This window comes from Colossoma macropomum, unplaced genomic scaffold, assembly GCF_904425465.1.
Source record: "Colossoma macropomum unplaced genomic scaffold, Colossoma_macropomum, whole genome shotgun sequence".
NCBI classification, from domain to species: Eukaryota; Metazoa; Chordata; class Actinopteri; order Characiformes; family Serrasalmidae; genus Colossoma; species Colossoma macropomum.
In genome coordinates this window covers 5328778-5347613 of record NW_023494808.1, presented here as the reverse complement: position 1 = coordinate 5347613, position 18836 = coordinate 5328778, and the positions used below count along the sequence as shown (strand labels likewise).

The 18836-nt window shown below is 36.9% G+C and overlaps 1 protein-coding gene across 4 annotated transcripts; it reads right to left on the bottom strand.

Annotated features, from left to right (window-relative positions):
* Positions 1-959: 959 nt before the first annotated feature.
* On the bottom strand, positions 960-10980 carry LOC118798387 (NLR family CARD domain-containing protein 3-like). Of its 4 annotated transcripts, none has more exons than XM_036557817.1 (8): positions 10812-10980; positions 10140-10301; positions 9920-9982; positions 7503-9270; positions 6118-6291; positions 5178-5351; positions 4277-4323; positions 960-2995 (listed from the first exon to the last, which is right to left on the bottom strand). In XM_036557817.1, exons 2-8 carry the CDS (start codon positions 10270-10272, stop codon positions 2451-2453), a joined length of 2904 nt encoding a protein of 967 aa, XP_036413710.1. In that variant the 5' UTR covers positions 10273-10301; positions 10812-10980; the 3' UTR covers positions 960-2450. The 4 variants fall into 4 exon arrangements, with proteins under 4 accessions (XP_036413710.1, XP_036413711.1, XP_036413712.1 ...); XM_036557818.1 differs by having other exon boundaries at positions 10140-10298; XM_036557819.1 differs by having other exon boundaries at positions 10822-10980.
* Between the last annotated feature and the right edge of the window lie 7856 nt (positions 10981-18836).

Here is an 18836-nt window from a genome sequence, read left to right as displayed (position 1 = left end):
TCTATTCAGGCCAATTCAGATGTAGGTCACATTTAAAAGGTACTGTGAACAGCCTAACAAAAAAAAATAGATTTGGTGAGAAAATTGAATTTGGGCCACTTTTACCTGCTGTGTGAAAGTAGTCTTAAAAAGGCTGTTCATGCTGAAAAGCCCTTTAATGTGGCTGAATTGAAGCAATTCCGCAGTGAAGAGTGGGTCTAGAGTCCTCCACAATGATTTGGCAGAGTGATCTTGTAGGAAGTGTTATTAAGTGACCAGTTATTAAGATTAAGGGGGGAATAACATTTTCACATGGGTGATATGTGTTGCAAAACTTTTTGTCCTTCAGTTAATAAAATTATCATTTACATGATTATTGTTTTGTGTTTCTTCATGTTACATTTCAGATATAATGTGACAACTACACAAAAATAGAGGGAAAATTGGGGAAATCTGGAGGTGAATAGTTTTTCACTGTACTGGTCATGGTGTCCACACCATACATCAAAGGGCTGACATCAGAAATAACACAGGAAAGGGCAAAAATGCCCTCATATTCAATATTTTTTGTCAATTCTTTGATTTACAATGTAGATGTCCTGGCTAGCACTGTCTAACATTCAGTACAGAATATACAAGCCATTATTCAGGTCTCATATAGTACACTATACAGAGAGTAAGGTGTCATGTTCAGAATTAGCCACAGGTTCTATTCCCTTTCTGCAGATTCCTTTATAGGTCAGAACAACTCAACCCAGCATGTTCCACTCAGCCTTGGTATAAGAGCAAAAAGACAGGACCTGTGTGCACAGTGCTGGGCTTAAATAGCCCACACCGGTCAGAACGCTGAGAGCATGGGCGGCCAACCTCATATGCCACCTTTTCTGTAATCCTCAGAGAGACTTAGACGTTTGTGTGCACAAACCATTCTTCTAGTCACCCGACAAGTAGGAGATAAAAACTTTTTATTTATCGTTTTATTCACTTATTGTTCATAAAATTCTTGAAATACTGAATAAAACATATACAAATACATTTTGGTGAATAGTTATATAATTTAGTTAAAACTGTTATATATACAGTGCTGTGAATTTTTTCTGTATTTGCTGTATCACATTTACGTTTCAGATCATTCAACTAATATAAATAAAAAATAAAGACAACACAAGTAAACACAAGATGCAACTTTTAAATGATCATTCCACGTATTGAGGATTAACATTTATATAAAATCTATATCACCCAAGTGAAAAAATAATTGCGGCCCTAAATGTAATAACAGGTTGCAACAACTGCAATCAAACGTCTGCAATAACTTGCTTTAACCTGTGATAACTTGAGTCTTTTAGATTGCTTTGGATGAACTGTGGAGGAACTCACTGTTCCATCAATTATGCCAAGTCGTCCATGTCGTCCAGGTCCTGCAGTAGCCCAGACCATCACACTACCATCACAATGTTTGACTGTTGGTATGATGTTCTTGGTGGAACGCAGTGGTGGAATGCATTATGTTGGAATGCAGTCCACAGAATATTCTCCTGGGGGTCATCTAGACATTTTTTTGGCAAATGCAAGAGCAGTGGTTTGCACCTTGAAACTCTCCCATGGATGCCATTTTCATCCTTTGTTTCGTCTTTCTTACTGTGGAATCGTGTACATTGATCTTAACTTAGTCAAGTGAGGCCTTCAGCTCTTTAGATGTTCATCTGGATTCTTTTGTGACCACCTGGATGAGATGTCAATGCACTCTTAGTGATTTTTTTGGTAGCCTGGCCACCTGAGAAGGTTCACTGCTGTTCCAAGTTTTCTCCATTTGTGCATAATGGCCCTCACTTCGGTTCTCTGGAGTCCCCAAAGCTTAGCAATGGCTTTGTAACAGAAGGTAGATTTCAATGACTGTTTCGCATCTGTACTTGAATCTCCAGAATGTCACACCATGTGCTGCTTTTTGAGACTCTCTAGCCGCTTCACATTGCCGGACAGGTTCTATTTAAGTGTAGTTTACATTCAGCAGGTCTGGCAGTGATCATACCTGGGTGTGGCTGGTGGAATTGAACCCTATAATCAATTGAATTTGGTTAACTGATTGATTTAGTAGCTAAGCGGGCAGTTACTTTTGCACATAGGGCCAGCTAGGGCTGACCAGCATTTCTTTAATACATGAAATCATCTTTTAAAAACAGCTGTATTTACTTGGGTTATCTTTCACTAATATTAAAATGAGTTTGATGATCTGAAACATACAAGTGTGACAAATATGCAAAAAATATAATAAACTGGGAAGGGGGAAATACTTTCTCACAGCACTGTATATAATATATACATTCTTAAGTGTGCAGTCGTGTATGTAAGAAATGTATTAAACATGTAAATGAATAAATATATGTACATGTGTACATAAAGCAATTCCAAATAATTGCAATTAAATTTATAGTAAAAATGTACCTCAGACTTCTATGGGTTAAGTTGGACTAGACCAGTTTGCACAGAGTCACAGTGGTATCAATCACCATAAAGCCTGTGTAGAGTGGCTCGGTGAACGTGGCGAAGAAAGTGTGAAGGTGACTGAGTTTCTGCTTTTGTGTGTCAGACGAGACGTCGTAGAAGGACAGCCTCCCTGCTGGCCAGTCCAGATACACTCCGATCTTATAGGAGCAGCGACCAGTGGCTGAAATAATGGTCTTATTACTGCTGTGCCTGGCCGTGTATTTCTCCTTCGTGCAGTCCAGACTCCAGGACTTATCATTTTGACCAAACCAGCACTCGTTACCTTTACCTTTCCTGCTGATTCCTTTATAGGTCACTCCGATATGAACTCCCATGTCGCTCCATGCCACCTCCCAGTAACAGCGCCCAGACAGGCGTTCTCTGCACAGCACTTGGGACCAGCCATCGAATCTGTCAGGATTATCAGGACTCGGGGGCTTTTCTTTCAGCCATTTCACCGTTCTGTTCTCGTCAGACACTGACAGATCTGTGTGTGCAGTGTCTGCGTCCAGTGTGAGCTCACAGGCATCTAAAGATCGAGGAGGAAAAAACATCAGAAATTACATTGATTCCACTGTTTTTTTTTCTTTTAATTTCTACATAATTTTACGGTTGAGTTACAAACTTACAGACTCAAATTTCTTTAGAGTGCCGTATTACAGAAACATCCAAACTCCGATATCTTATCTTACCTATTTAATCACCACTTCAGTTAGGATTAAAATGAGCTACTACACACTAATAGTTCCTAACTTCATAATCTTATTCTAATTCCAGATAAGAAAACAGTATTACACAGACATCCTAACTAGACTAAACCTCCTAAATACTGTCCTAACTTTAGGATGAACCCCAACAGTGTCCTAACTTCTGTTTAAGCGTCCATTTCTATGGTTTTTAGGCTGCTGTGTCATGCAGCATAGTTCACTACCAGTATAATGAGCTACATTTATTTCTACTGTAAAACGCTGCTTTCACTGTGAGATGTTTTTCTTTTCTAACTCTACATTTTAAAGATCTCAGACGCTGCAGACTCGATCTCCACCGTCCCTCTGATTACCTTTGTGTGTTAATGTTGATGATGAAATATTACAGTGATGGTGGTGAATAATGAGGAGACGGAGCTGAACGTGTGTCTGTTTATTAGGAGAAATAATGTTAGCGCGCTCGGCTAAAGTGTTTGGGAAATGGAGACTGAAACTGGGGAGCGGTGACGCTCTGATAAACAGCAGGGGGCGCTCTCACAGTATTCACAACTTATAGTTAATCACACTTTAGTTCTGTTTTGTCCTTTTTTACATCAGTAACTGTAGGTGTCTGGCTGACTAACATATTTTTAACATTATTTAACATTTTGATTACATGTTTATGTTTGAGCTGTGCGCATATCATCAGTTGCTACATAACAGAAATGACAGTTGATTGAACTTCGATTGAGTAGGTTAAGATTTCCTTACTTGAGATAAGATGCTGTGAGACAAGAAATTTACTACACTCAGATAAGATTTGCATCTGTAACACAAATTTGTGAAAAATCTTATCTTGACCTTCTTAGACTAAATCTTAGGACAAAAGACAGGAATTTGTAATACGGCGCCAGGGGTCATGATGTCTACAACGCAAATATAGCTCTTTTATTTACTATGACAATGAATGAGCTTTATAAATAATACTGATATGGGTCCTGTAAGGGGGATTTTGGACATCTGGTTCCTATTACCACCACGGTGAACAACTGTGACTCTCATTTGTTTCTCATTTACTCATGTTCCAGAAAGCACATTTAATGTTTAATGTGTCTTTTTCCTACATTTCTGCAGTCCTGGTTTGACCCTCTCTTCTCCTCCATGGTCAGTGCTGAATCAAAAAGAAAAAATAAACAAAACAAAGCAAAAAAAGTCAGAAGAGTGCACTCTCAAAAATATGCTGTGTTAGTTAACAACACTTGGGAACTGTGGACTGATGCTGACAAAATGTTTATAAAATGCAGAACTGAGACTAAATCTATCTGGATTAGCATTATAGAACACAGTATTTACATTACCATTTATTTGCTGAGTCTTACAAGCACAGTAAAATGAAAAAAATAATACATTTTAGAGCAGTAATGCAGCATCACCTAAACATTCTGCTCTTCCAGAGTATAACAAATACATCATTAGATATCACTTTCAAATATCAGTCAAGTCTAAACATCTGTCCAATGCCATCATTCTGTTTTTAAAGTAAATATCTGACAATAAAGATAAGATTCTAATATTGTGCAAACCTAAGAAACAGTACATGAAATAATCATTATTTCAGACACACTTCCCATATAGGTGCACATTAACTCAAAACTGTTGTAAAACAATGTCTTAGACATCAAGCAGCGTAAACATTTCATATAATGACTCTATTGTAGTTTTTAGAAGCACTGAATCGTTCAGACTTCTGGGTCCTATCACCACAACTGTGAACAATTTGGACTTGGCAAGTTTCTTTAGAACGGAGCATTTCACATGAACCCTCTTTATATGACCTTGTTTACATCTTAACTATTGAATAATCTGAGCCATTCCCCTTTTACCTTAGTAACAAAGAGTTTTTTTTTGGCTATTTCAAAAATAGAAAATCAAATCAAGACAGCAAAATTAGGATTAGACAAATATCTCTTAAATCATGGAGACATTTATGAAAAAAAAAGGAAAGTACACACAGACTTTACGTACTTGAGTATCTCCAATTTAAAATTTGGATCATTCCGTCTCTCGTTTAGCTGTCTCACTCCTGACTCTCCTGGGTGATTATAGCTCAGATCTAGCTCTGTCAGGTGGGAGGGGTTTGAATCCAGAGCTGAAGCCAGAGATGAACAGCCTTCCTCTGTGATCATACAACCAGACAACCTACAGAGAGAATTAAAAAAAACCCATAAATTGTATTGAAATTCCATGACAGGAAAAGAAACTGAACAATCCAACCTATAAAAATGTGACCTTTTACAAACATACAAAGTCACAATTTTGAGATCAGGTGTGACTCGTTTAATTTTGCTAGCTAATTAACTAGTGTCTTAGCCTATATGTGGCTGAAGATTTGGCATTTTCCCTGTCAGACTTGCTATATATACCAATGTGACAGTAGAAACAGATAGCTTGCAAGCAGGGATGCACAATGAGACTGGAATCAGTATTGGTGGATAATTGCTCATTAAATCTCATTAAAAATATCACTGAGCTCTATTAGTTAAGCTATGAGTATATAACAAAACACTACATCCAACTGACACTCAGCACTACACCCAACTGACCTTACTGTTCTGAGTATGTATTACCACAAACAAACTCTTAATGGTCTTCTAAAGAGAATGTTTTGTTAAGATAACACTTAATTATTATTTGAATGTGAATCTAATTTATTATGTAACTATGTCATTGATTATGCCACTATTTAATCACATTTATATTATGGTGCCATGTAAATAAAGTATATGGAATAAGGACAAAAACTTCAGAATTCTAAAAGTTAATAAAAAATGAATGTTACAAGTTAATAAAACTGAAGTAAATTAATTGCATTTTATTGAATACTTTGTATCCAACTTATGAAGAGATTCAATACTAAATATCCATAATAAAGCACTGCCAATGTACTGACGGTACAGCTACGTACTTTAGTGTCTTCAGTTTACATTGTGAACTCCTGAGCCCCTCCGAGAGCTGCCCCACTCCTGAATCCTGCAGGTCATTATTACTGAGGTCCAGCTCTATAAGATATGAAGAATTTGAGCTGAGGACTGAGGCCAGTAATCCACAGCTCACTTCAGTGAGATGGCAGCAGTCAAGCCTGTGTAGAAGAAGACTTTTCATTAAGAACTTTTAAAGACATATGCATGTGCAGCTACTATATGCTTTTGTACATTTAAAAGGTGTGGCATTGAGTTTCGGCAGGGTGGCAGTGTGAATGTGCAAGGGGGAGGGTGGAGAGAGGTTGGATAGTTGTTCCGCAGATCACCAATAATGAAACAATTCTCCTCTTAAAGGCACAAACACCTGCCCCACAGCAAGGGGAAAGCCAAAGATGTGGCAGGTATTTTATGGTGGCAGCTGGGGTAGCCAATCAGATTTCAGGGATGGTACTGGACACCCCAGCCACCCCTATGCTTTTGTGGCATCAATTTTGTAAAAAATATATAGCTTTTCAGTTGAGAAAACAAAAGTATTATATAGAGAAGAAGAATACAAAGCAATTTTACTCCAGCAAGCCCTACCTTGACGGCATTGGCAGTGTTGCTGTTTACTGTTATAAATGCATTATTTTTACTACTGTTTTTCATTTATGTAGTATGATTGTTCCTGCTTTGTAACAAAAATCCAGTCAACTCCTCTTTGTTCTTATGTAACTGGCTGTTTGTCATCACCACCATGTGCACATACATGAAGATTAATCACACCCACTTTGTATCTAAACCTGAGTTAACAGACAAAGTTGTAAAATGAGTCAACCATGACTGCATTTGTTTGGTTTTGTGAAGCTGAAACTTAGTAAGATGTCTATCTAAGTTTAATATGTTTCAGGAGATAAATCAAAACAGGTGTTTGCAAACTAAATAAATGGTAGAAACAAAAAAAAAAACAAAATAAATGGTAGAAATTCAGGACTCACTAATAAAAAATGAACAAGTATGAAAGCTGCTACGTATACAGTATTTTTATTATAAAGTATTATTATTTGGGCAAGACTTTATTTTGATAGTCCCTTGTGGATTACCTACAGATACATTAATTGTTAACAAACATATCTATTATAGTACAGAGGTCAGATTTAAGATACGACTTAGATTCTGGGTTGAAGTTATGGTTAGGGTTAAATATAATATATATTTACATCAAGTTCAGTTGCATTTGACAGATATTTTGTTGAACGTTAGTTAAAGGGAATGTGAGCATCTAATAAACATCTACATGGTGTTAACAGTACTGCATTGTTAATAATAAAATGATCATTATTATTATTGCATCCCACAGAGGAATACTATATGCTTGCTATGTACTTACAATCCATTTTTTGTGTTTTTTACCACTGGCAGTAGTTTCCTCAATCCTTCGTCTGATTCTCCGTATTTATTCAGCTCAAACTTCTCCTGCATCTCATCTGACATCAGCAGCACAAACACCAGAGCTGACCACTGTGTGGATGAGAGATCCTTTATGGCAAGATCTCCTGACTTCAGGAAGTTCTGGATCTCACTCACAAGAGAATCATCTTCCAGTTCACTCAGACAGTGGAAGAGATTGAAGCTCCTCTCTGATGATTCAGACATTCTGATTTTCTTCTTGATGTAGTTGACTGTGTTCTTCATGCTCGCTGATCTGATCCTCATTCCAGGTAGAAGTTCTTCCAGGTTTGTCTCGTTGGACTTCACAGAGAGACCCAGGAGAAAACGGAGGAAAAGGTCCAAGTGTCCGTTCTCACTCTGCAAAGCCCTCTTAACTGCACCTTTGTGAAGTTCATAGCTGGAATGTTTGAACCACCATTTCAATCCTGCTTTCAGAGTCTGGACAAATGGGCTTTTTTTATGAAATCTGTGTGAATGAAACACATGGACAGCGGCGAGTGCTTCCTGAACACTCAGATGTACAAAGCTGTACACCATTTGTTCAGAAGACCTCTTTTCCATCTTGAAGATTTGAGTGCATACTCCCGAGTACACTGAACCTCCACTGATGTCGATCCCACATGCTTCAAGGTCCTTCTTGTAGAATACCAGGTTTCCCTTTTCAAGCTGGCAAAATGCTAGTTCGCCAAGCTTTAGGATGATGTCTTTGTGAGAGCCAGGGTATTTATTCTTCATTTGGTTTGCCTGCTGAACTAAGAAGTGTATGTACATACCAGTCAGAGTGGTAGGTGTTTTCAGATTACTGTCTTGGGTCAGTGGCTGAAGGACTGTGGCCGAGATCCAACAGAAGACTGGAATGTGGCACATGATGTAAAGGCTCCTGGATTTTTTGATGTGCATCATTATTTTATTTGCAAGGTCTTCACCACAATACCTCTTAAAATATTCTTCCTTTTGCTTTTCGCTGAACCCTCGCACCTCCGTCACCTGGTCAATGTGGTCTCGGGGTATCAGATGGGCTGCAGCAGGCCGGGAAGTTATCCAAACCAGAGAAGATGGAAGAAGGTTTCTTTTAAGGAGGTTTGTAATTATTGAGCCCACTGATGCTTTCTTCTTGACATCCTTTAGTTTCTCACTGTCGTTAAAGTTCAAATGGAAGCGGCATTCGTCAAGCCCATCGAAAATGAACATGACTTTACCATCACCCAGTGGAAGAGAGTCAAATTCTGTAGAACCTGGGAGACAATCCTGGAGCAGGTCCATCAAACTGACGTTTGTGTCTTTCCTTAGGTTCAGATCGCGGAAGGGAAGGGGGAAAATTAAGACAATGTCTTGGTTCTCCTTTTTCTCAGCCCAGTCCAGTATGAATTTGTTGACTGAGACAGTTTTGCCCACTCCTGCAATCCCCATTGTCAGAACTTTTCTGTTACGTTTACCATCAGCTTGAATTTTGAAAATGTCATTGCAGTGGATTGGAACTTCCTCCCCAGCAGGTCTGCTGGAAAATGCTTCCATTTGCCTCACTTCATGCCCCTGAATAACTCCTCCTGTCTCATTCTCCACTATGTAGAGATCAGTGTAAACTTCGTTCAGGTATCTTCTGTGGCCAGTCAGGGAATTCCCATCGAGTATGCGCTCATATTCCACTTTCAGGCTGCCTTTCAGGTTGGTGCTGACATCTGTGTAATTTTGACAGTTGTCACCACCTTATTATTAGAAATAAAAAAAATATATGAATGGATGGTAACATTAATTAAAGATATAAATAAAGGTACAAGTGTTTACAGCAGAACATGATAGAATAGATTGGAACAGCAGAAGTTGTAGGCACAACTAGCATAATTCTAATTAAAATTGAACATTAACAGTAACATCAGTGATTGAATGAATAATAATAACAATATAAAAATAAATACTACTACTATTACTTCCACTACTATTATTACTACTAATAATAAAAGTTATTTATTCATCATCTAAACCACTTAATCTTCCTGGGCTGTGGGGGTGCTGGAGCCTATCCCAGCGCTCATGGAAACTCCATGAGTGTTTCTTTTTATGTCTGTAAAAACCCTGACTCAATGTAAGGCTTTGTCGTCCCCCATTGGCACAAATGGGAACTGTTCTAGATATACTGAACTTGTTACTGTAAAATATTCATAGATTTAAACAAGAAAAAAATTAAATTTATCAAGACTTTTTTCCCAATTTAGCAATTTTACAAACTGTTTATTGTCCAAGACTAATAATAATCATAATGAAAATCATCATCATCATCATCATCATCTTCATCATCATCATCATCATCATCATTTAGTCATATAAGACACATAAGTTCTGTTCGCATTGGATTACTTGTAGAAGTCTGATGCAGCGGAGCAGCCTGGACTGGAGTGAAAGTAGCTCCCTCAGTGATTACTGTGTGTAAAAGAGAAAGATTAGATTTGACAACTTAAATACAGAGGTTAAAAATTCAAAAAGATGATCACTAACTGAAAAAGAACCATGACATGCTTAATTTCACTGAATGACAAACGGCTTATCAAACATCTGATGAAGAGTCCACGCTTGTTACCTTTGTGTTTGCTGGAGTCAGAGCTGATGATGCACAGACTGTTAAACACATTTCCAACAATCATGGGAGCAAAAACTTTTCCTTCATCCTGAACAGTGATGTTAGCCCGGACGGGGCCAGATATGGAGGCCATCCTCTCATTATCTTATGACTACCTTCCTGCTAAAAGAGAAAGAAAGAGACAGAGTTTTCATAATTTGATTTATATTTGATCTATTCATTGAAAAGTGCCAGTAGATGATTCTAAAACAACTGAGAAAAGCTGTATATATATCACATTCCAAAAGTAGAGATCAACTCATAAGGTAGAAAATTTAAATACATAAACACAAAAATACAGTATATGATTCATCATTTACATTTTATTAATTCTGTGTTCAGGTATCTCTTAAATTTTTAAGTAAAAAGTCTAAAATAAATGTTGAGGAACAGTGCATAACACTTACTTAAATTCACATGGTATAAGACACAGTATAAGAATAATTATCACTGCATTATAATTATTATAGCAAGTTATTCCGAGCTTAACTGCACGTGATCAGTTCTGTCAGTATATGAAAAATGACAGGAGGAGTGAACAGAGACAGCAGATCATAATAAAACACACTTTAATACTAATATGACTTTTTAACTCTTATACTGTATGAATTGCATCTATTAGTTTGAGCTTACCTTCACTCACATGAGCGTTTACTTTCACTTTGCTTTGCCAGCCGCTCCGAACTCGAGCTGATGTTATAAAGTCCAAAGTGAAGTTTTAACTGTTAATATTTTGTTTTCAGTCACGGAGCTTCTTTCGATACAGCTCTGATAGAACCGTCACACCAGCACGTTTATTAGATCTTCTTGTTCACCTTCAGTGTAAACATCGCGAGTTCATGTGCATACTGCCCTCTATTGGTTAGGAAGAGTACAGGACTAGCGTTCAGCACAAGTAATGCTTTAAAAGCACTTTATATAATAACCTCTGCGATTTTTCTGTTCTGCTGTATTATAGTCATCTATAATATTTGTAGCTATATTAATATTCCCAGTTTACTGTAAGAATCTTAAGAATCCTGTTATGATTTCTGCCTCATCCATATGGAAAAGAATATATAGATATATATTGTATATATATTTGAAATACTTGTCAAATAGATTGCAGTCCATGCTAAAAACATTCCAAACACTAAAATGTATTTCAGAATATATGGCCATATTAACTAAATATATTTTAAAATACATTTATTTTAAAAATGTTTGTGGAAATATTACACATAGAAATGTACCATACAGACATAAATGTATGTAAATGTGTTTATCAAAGCCGTTTATAAATGTATGAAAATATCCAAAATCCTGTCTGATGCACTTCACTGTCTGATACCTTTAGAAATGAATTTGTATTCCAGTATCTTCATTTCAAATATGATCAAATGATCCTTTAACAGGACAGAAGCAAGTGTTGTGGGTATGGATACTCTGTGAAAATGCAGTTATGATCTGATATCTTGTTTATGTGAAATATATTGTGTCTGAGAGTCTCACTGCAGACATACATGGTTAATGTAAAGTACAATGCAGATCACAGAAGTCAGTGCTGTTCATTTAGCTCATGAATATTCAGTTATACATGGAATCTTTATTAAAACTACACGCAATTGAAAAATACAAATATAACTAAATGCATGTAAAAAAAATCTATTTAATGATTACATTTCTTTTGGTTATTTTCATATATTGCAAAATAAATTTAATACAAATATCTGGAAGATAAATTTGAAATGCATTTAAAAGAATATATTTAACAAATATTTTGGCCATTTTCATACATTGCAAAAATATACATCATAAATACATATGGAATATTAATATCATTGAAAAGTTTCTATTGGTTCCTGGAGGTATTCAATAGTCAGTGATGTTTTCCTGAAGGATGGATATCACAGTGTGAAGGATTCTAATGGTCTAACAAGATGCATTTGATGTTTTTTCAGGATCTAAAGCTGCTCCTACAGGAAAATAGTGGTGTCTATAAGTAACCATTAGGGCAATTCCCATTAGGGAGCAAACCCATCAGGTTTTTATTTTAATGGTTCTAATGGTCTTTTTTTCAGCAGGGCACCTATACAGTAAATTTAAAAGGGAACTGAAATAATCCAATCAATAAAAAATAAATTATTGTCATAAAGATTTAAAAGCAATGAAATATTTCATCTGAATCAAAGGAAGTGAGAATCGAGATCAGTGCTAATGTGGTTGAGCTTTGTGGCCCCTTGGAGGCAGCACTGATCTTCAGATTAAATGTGCATTCCACTCATCTTTCACTTAGTACTTCCGCTCACTGGCTACTTTATTAGAAACACCTACCTTGTGCTTCCACTCACTGTCCACATTATGAGCTCACCTACTTTATAGATCCATTTTATCTGTGTACGGTTACTGATTTCAGCAGGAAAAATGAAATCAGTTTTGTGCTCATAACTACACTTCTGCTAATTTTAAGGGCTATCTTAATTTTAAAAAACTCATATTTTGCTTTTTCATCTACAGAAGAAAAAGGCAAACGATTTGAACATAAACAAGAATAGCAGCAGAATTACCATGGGGATTGAGTTATAAGGAGTTATGATATAACTTTAACTGCAATATAACTCTTTTTGTGTTTGTTTTGTGTTAAAAAACAGAAAATCAAAAGTTTTTTTTTTGAGTTACAATGATGTACAATGAGTTATGATATAATATTATAATGTAATATAAAGCAGATAATTTCTTCAAATATTAGTCTAGTGGAATATGTACTAGACCAGATAAAAGAATGAACCAGCAATGTAAAAGCTTACTTCATTCAGTTCAAATGACTCAAAATTTAAATATGACTGTTTCTACAAAATGTGACTTTATTAATATTTCTTAAACTCAAATGAACTAACTTGCTGCATGCTGCCTAAAAAGGCAGAAGAAGGGTTTATTTTTGTGTTCAGTGCTAAAAATTCTTTAGTATATCTAGTTGGTTGGTGTTGTTTTTTAGACTTTGATGGACTAAATTTAATTGGCTGGTGTTTGTGTTTAGACTCTAGTGGACTGAATAGAATAGGTCGGTGTTGGGGTTTAGATTCTTGTAGATTGAATATGATTGGTTGGTGTTGGGGTTTAGATTCAGGTGGACTCAATATGATTAGTTGGTGATGACATTTACACTCTGGTAGATTGATTCTAATTGGTTGGTGTTTGGGTTTAGACTCTGGTAGACTGAATCTGATTGGTTGGTGTTGAGGTTTAGGGTCTGGGAGACTGAATTTGATTGGTTGGTGTTGGGTTGTAGACTCTGTTATAATGAATCTGGTTGTTCTTTAGTGTTGTTCTTTAGAGTCTGGTAGACTGACTCTGGTTCTCTGGTTTTGGGGTCCAGGCTCTGGTAGACTGAATCTGATTGGTTGGTGTTGGGGTTTAGGGTCTGAGAGACTGAATCTGATTGGTTGGTGATGCGGTTTAGGGTCTGGGAGACTGAATTTGATTGGTTGGTGTTGGGTTGTAGACTCTGTGATACTGAATCTGGTTGTTTCCTCAGTGTTGTTCTTTAGAGTCTGGTAGACTGACTCTGGTTCTCTGGTTTTGGGGTCCAGGCTCTGGTAGACTGATTCTGATTGGCGGGTGTTGGATGCCCTGTTCTGGTAGACTGGACCCATCCTGATGCTGCTCTGCTTTCCTGGCGGATCATTTTCATAATCATCATCATTCTGCTATCGGAAACACAGTACAGACTGGTAAAGCATAGAGATAAAATCCATGATCATCATTTCACATAATTTTCTGCTAAATGGGTCATTGATATGATGTGCATTTTTATGTGTCCATGTCCATTATTTTCCCAAAAATAATTTCAATAAAAACGTCACATATATCATATTATTCAACATTATCTCTTTTATGTCAAATGATTTTCAGTGTGTTTATATATAAAATTCATTTTGGTTTCTTTTCGCCTTCAAAATCTAAAAAGGTCAGGTGGTGCAGCCGTCCAACCATATATGATGATTAAGGCAAACAAAAAATTAATTTAATGATATAAAATTCTAAATAAAATAGTTTGGCATGATTCTATGTTTAAAAACTTTTAAATAAAACCCATGTTATAAAGTATGGCAACTTTAAAAGTGCTCAACTCACTGAAAAACTTCTTAGTATGTACTTCCCAAACTTTCGGGCAGCACAACCAAAAACAGGACTTTTATTCTCACACGCTTTTATAAAAGAGAGGCCAGGATTTGCATCATAAAGAAGACCCCAAGTGACCTTCATGGTGCAATGCCAACATTAGAATGGCTCAGTTTATCCAGTCAGGTGGTCTGACCTCAGGAAATCCATGAAAATGTGCAATTATTACAATGTTTATTCATTAGAAAAAATTTAATTATAAACTAAACTTCAGGGACAATTTCTATGGATGTCTAAGTAGATACCTTAGTTTAATTTGAAATTAGTATATAAAGTCAGGTGGCTGAAACTGTAGGTCAAATCGAGCAACCAGAGAAGCACAGCTTTGATAAATGAAATAAGCAATTAAAAGCTTTGATAACACTCATTATATTTAAGATGATGTAAAGCATATAGGTCTAAAAGCATATATATATATATATATATATATATATATATATATATGCAGATATAAAAATCTACATCATGTTTTTTTCAATGTGATGTTTAAAACTTGCGATTTTTGCAAACCTTATTTGTCACTGACCCAAATACAGTTAGAATGTAGGCATATGAGAGAAATTTGAACTCTCTATAGTGTTAATCATCAAAACCTCTGACACCTCTGACCTCTGACAACTGCCCACACTCTTAAAAAAGATGGTACTTTAAAGGTTCTTTAGTCAAGAAAATGGTTCTATATAGAACCATGAACACTCAAAGAACCCTTTGCATGATTTAAGGGTTTTCTGAATCATGAAAGTGTTCTTCAGTTTGATGGAGAATTGATGTACATTTTTTTGGTACTATATAGAACCCTTTTTTTCTAAGAGTGTAGATCAGACTCCTACATGCTACACTCTTAGCAAGAAGAGTTCTATATAGTACAAAAAGGGTTCTTTGGTAGGTAACAATAGTGCAACCCTCTTTTCTACAGCTCATTCTCCATCAATCTGAAGTTTCACAATGCAAAGAATCCTTTAATCATAAACACTCAAAGATGAAAGAATAATTTTCTTTACTATAGAATAATTTTCTTTCCTAAAGAACTCCTGAAAACACATCTTTTTTAAGAGTGTACAATAGAAGAGACAACTGTCTATTTCACTGTTCATCACTGCAGTCTATTAATAGTGGAAAATGTTTTTTATAGTTATTCAGGTGTTTTACTTTATCAACCCCAATCACTTACTGTATCTTGTGTTTCTGATTGTCTGCTGTTAAAGGCAGAGTCTGCAGAAAGAAACAAATATGAGTCATACAAAATATTCTATTCATTTTCTCTCCACTAGAGGGAGTCAGTGGCATTAAGAAGGTAAGAAAGGGTTATGCCGGGATCAGACTACATGACATTTTTGTTTTTCACAATCATGACTGTGTCAGATTAGGCAGTCATAGTGCCATAAATCTGTTCTGGTTCTTGGTCCAGGGACTGACAACACTATAAGTTTGGCACCGACCAATCATCTTTCACATTCTTGCACAAGTTTATAGGTCATCAGGGAGGAGGGTCAAGACCTATCAGTCAGAAGCACTATGTGTGATGCTGGCAGTTTTGTGTTCTGAAGAGAAGTAGAAATAAAAGAAAAAATGATTAGCTGTTCCTGAGTGTCACAAAGAGGACAGTATGGGCTGTCCATCCTTCAGAGAGAGCTTGAAGTAATGAACATTTTAACATATTAAGAACATTACATAAATGTAACTAGCTACCAGGTTCTCTGTCTGTAAACAGATGCTATTAATGCTATTTCTCACCGACATTTATCTTTTTGGACTCTTATTTCTCCTTGAAGGAGATGTCAAATAGGCAGGGATATTATAGGCAGAGAACCTTTCTTCTGTTTCGTTGTTCCTCATGACAGCTGCAACAGCAGCATCCCTCTTTCTCTTTGCTGTGTTGACACTTGCCAGATGGTGCTCTGTTATCCCATTGGATAATGTGTAGGCACATGTCATAAGAGATATAACTAGGCAGAAAAATACAAAACAGTCTGACATGCTAGACTTTTTGTTGGGAGGTCATGGGGTGTCCCAGACTCCACATCACTGTTCTTTAATTAAGTCACACTATGGCCCAATGCCATTTCTTCTTTTTAACCCTACCCCTTGTTTTCGAGTGTCACCCTAACCCCTTGGAATTGAGTCACAAGGGGTAGTGGTTGAAATCTTGCCCTATGAAATAGGACCCTCAAATAACAAAAAAAAAAAAAAATCATAGCTTCATTAACAGGCTACTAGCAGTGCTCTGTAGATGACGCAACCAGTCTGCAGTGATAGCAGAGGAGGGTAAAGTTCAGCTCCTCACTGCTGGGCTTTAGTTACATTTAGGGAATCATATGACTTCAAAGAGGGGGGCAATTATTTATTATTGCCCACCGCTAATTCATTGGTGATACGAAGTAGAATCAGATATTCACCAGCTTCTTGTTGGAATTTTCCCATTCCACCTTAAATGGAGCAGCAGTTACATTTTGGCGCTTCAGGTGTCAGAACTGCTGGACTATTTAAGGTGGAAGGGGAAAGCTAGCTAGCTAGCTACCAAGACATTAGCATGATATTAGCAATTTTTTATGCTTGTTATGAAGAAAACGACCATAATACATTGAAACAACATTAAACTAAGATAATACAATGGTTATCGTAATTTTTTAACAGAGAAATTCTCACATTTGTGTGTTTCTTTGGTCTCTTGTTCAGCCATCTTGCCAGTTTTTCTTTTTTCTCATATCACTCTGTTTGGAGTCTCTGAAAAACCTCCATTTGAAGGGTCATGTAGCCCAAACACTTTGCCCTACCCCTCTATCTCAACAAGAATCAGGACACCCTAACCCTAGATGTGAACACGCAAACCAAAGGGCTAAGGTCTAAGTGGTAGGGGCAAGGGGTGAAATGGGATTGGGCCTATAAGACCCATCCATCGCTCCTGATGCTCATATTCAGGCTCCGCATTGGACAAAATCATGTCAAAATCGGGCTGAATTTGTGTAGTCTGATTCCGGCATTAAAGGGTTTCTGCTACTATCATGAAATCAATGCAGTTCTGGTCCTAGAGGGACAGAGTCCAGAACAGTTAACTGATTTCCCTGTTCAGACACACCTCATTCATATATACCTGTTGGACACCAATCTTCCAGGACCAGAATTCATTACCCCAATCTACTGTGTCTCAGGCCAACAGGTGGTCTGTATCATCAATAGTTGTATGTGTATATGATTGTATGTGTATGTATGAACAGTACTTTGTGTCTTCCTGCATCTCAGTTTGTAGACAGTCAGTGTTAAACCTCCAATCAGTAGCAGTGCCACACAAACACACACAGTGATGAAGATAAGGAGAGAGAAACCTGGAGATGAAACACAGAGAAAATACTGAAAAAAAAACACAGCATTTTAAAATAAGACAACAAACATTTCTCTATTTTTTATAAACAGCACTGCAACTGGCCAGTCTCTGCTCTATTTCAAGGCCTGTATGCAGGTGTAGTGGTCATGTACATGTCAGGTAAAGTCATAGACCACAGTTCATTCATTTAATTTCCTTTTAAAACCATCATTAATTACAGGTTATTCATTTTTAAGCATCAGAAAAAAATGAGTAAACATATTTCCAGTGCAGCTATTTACATGAAATTTAGACCAGACGTTGGTGTTAAATTAGTAAAACTACACAGCTAAAGAAATTGTAATATCACAACTAATAAAAAGTAATGTGTAATAAAGTGGAATGACACAGAAAGAAAATATTTAACATGCTAAGAGAAAGCACTAAACCAGCTGATTCCAATAAGTTGTACTCCTATCTGTGCTTATTAGAATTAGCTGGGATATTGAATGTTGGTATGTTAGTTAGTCTTTGAAAATAGGGGTAAATCATTTGTCACCAAGCTGTCACACAAGAAACATCTTATGATCGGTAGAAGCAAAGAGCTCTCCCAAGACTTGTGCAACAAAATAGTTGAGCAATTTAGCCATGGCACTGGTTGACAACAGATTGCTTAACTCCTAAATGTTAGTATAAGGATTGGGGCCATTATCTGCAAGTGGAAAGAACATGACTTGACCATCAACCGGCCACACATAGGAACTCCTCGCAAGATTTTCTGGCTGGTCAGTCAGAAAGTTAGTGAGATTAGTAGCCCAGTAGCCAAGGACCACTTGAAAAGAACTCTAGAAAGAGCAAAGCCAATATGACTTCACAGTCATAGTCACTCCAAATCAAAATTACTGAAGTGAAGATGAATTGATGGCTTGCCCCCTGCAGGTAAGGGGAAAGGACCTGCCTCAGGTGGAGGAGTTTAAGTATCTCAGGGTCTTGTTCACAAGCGATACATAGAGGGATTGTGAGATCGCCTGCAGGCTGGGACAGGTGGCAGCAGTAATGCAGTCACTGTACCTGACTGTAGTGGTGAAGAGGGAGCTGAGCCATAAGGCAAAGTTCTCTGTTTACCGGTCGGTCTACATCCCAAACCTCACTTGTGGTTATGAGTTATGGGTAATGACCAGAAGAATGAGATTGCA

What these genes read in the sequence shown, in the direction of transcription:
- LOC118798387 (XM_036557817.1), bottom strand. Translation starts at nt 10,272, where the DNA reads ATGGCCTCCATATCTGGCCCCGTCCGGGCTAACATCACTGTTCAGGAT. An exon ending in AAAAACACAAAAAATGGATT is followed by an intron (nt 6,292 to 7,502) that starts GTAAGTACATAG and finishes TCTTCTACACAG; the next exon opens with GCTTGACTGCTGCCATCTCA. An exon ending in CAAACCAGGACTGCAGAAAT is followed by an intron (nt 2,996 to 4,276) that starts GTAGGAAAAAGA and finishes CTCGATCTTTAG; the next exon opens with ATGCCTGTGAGCTCACACTG.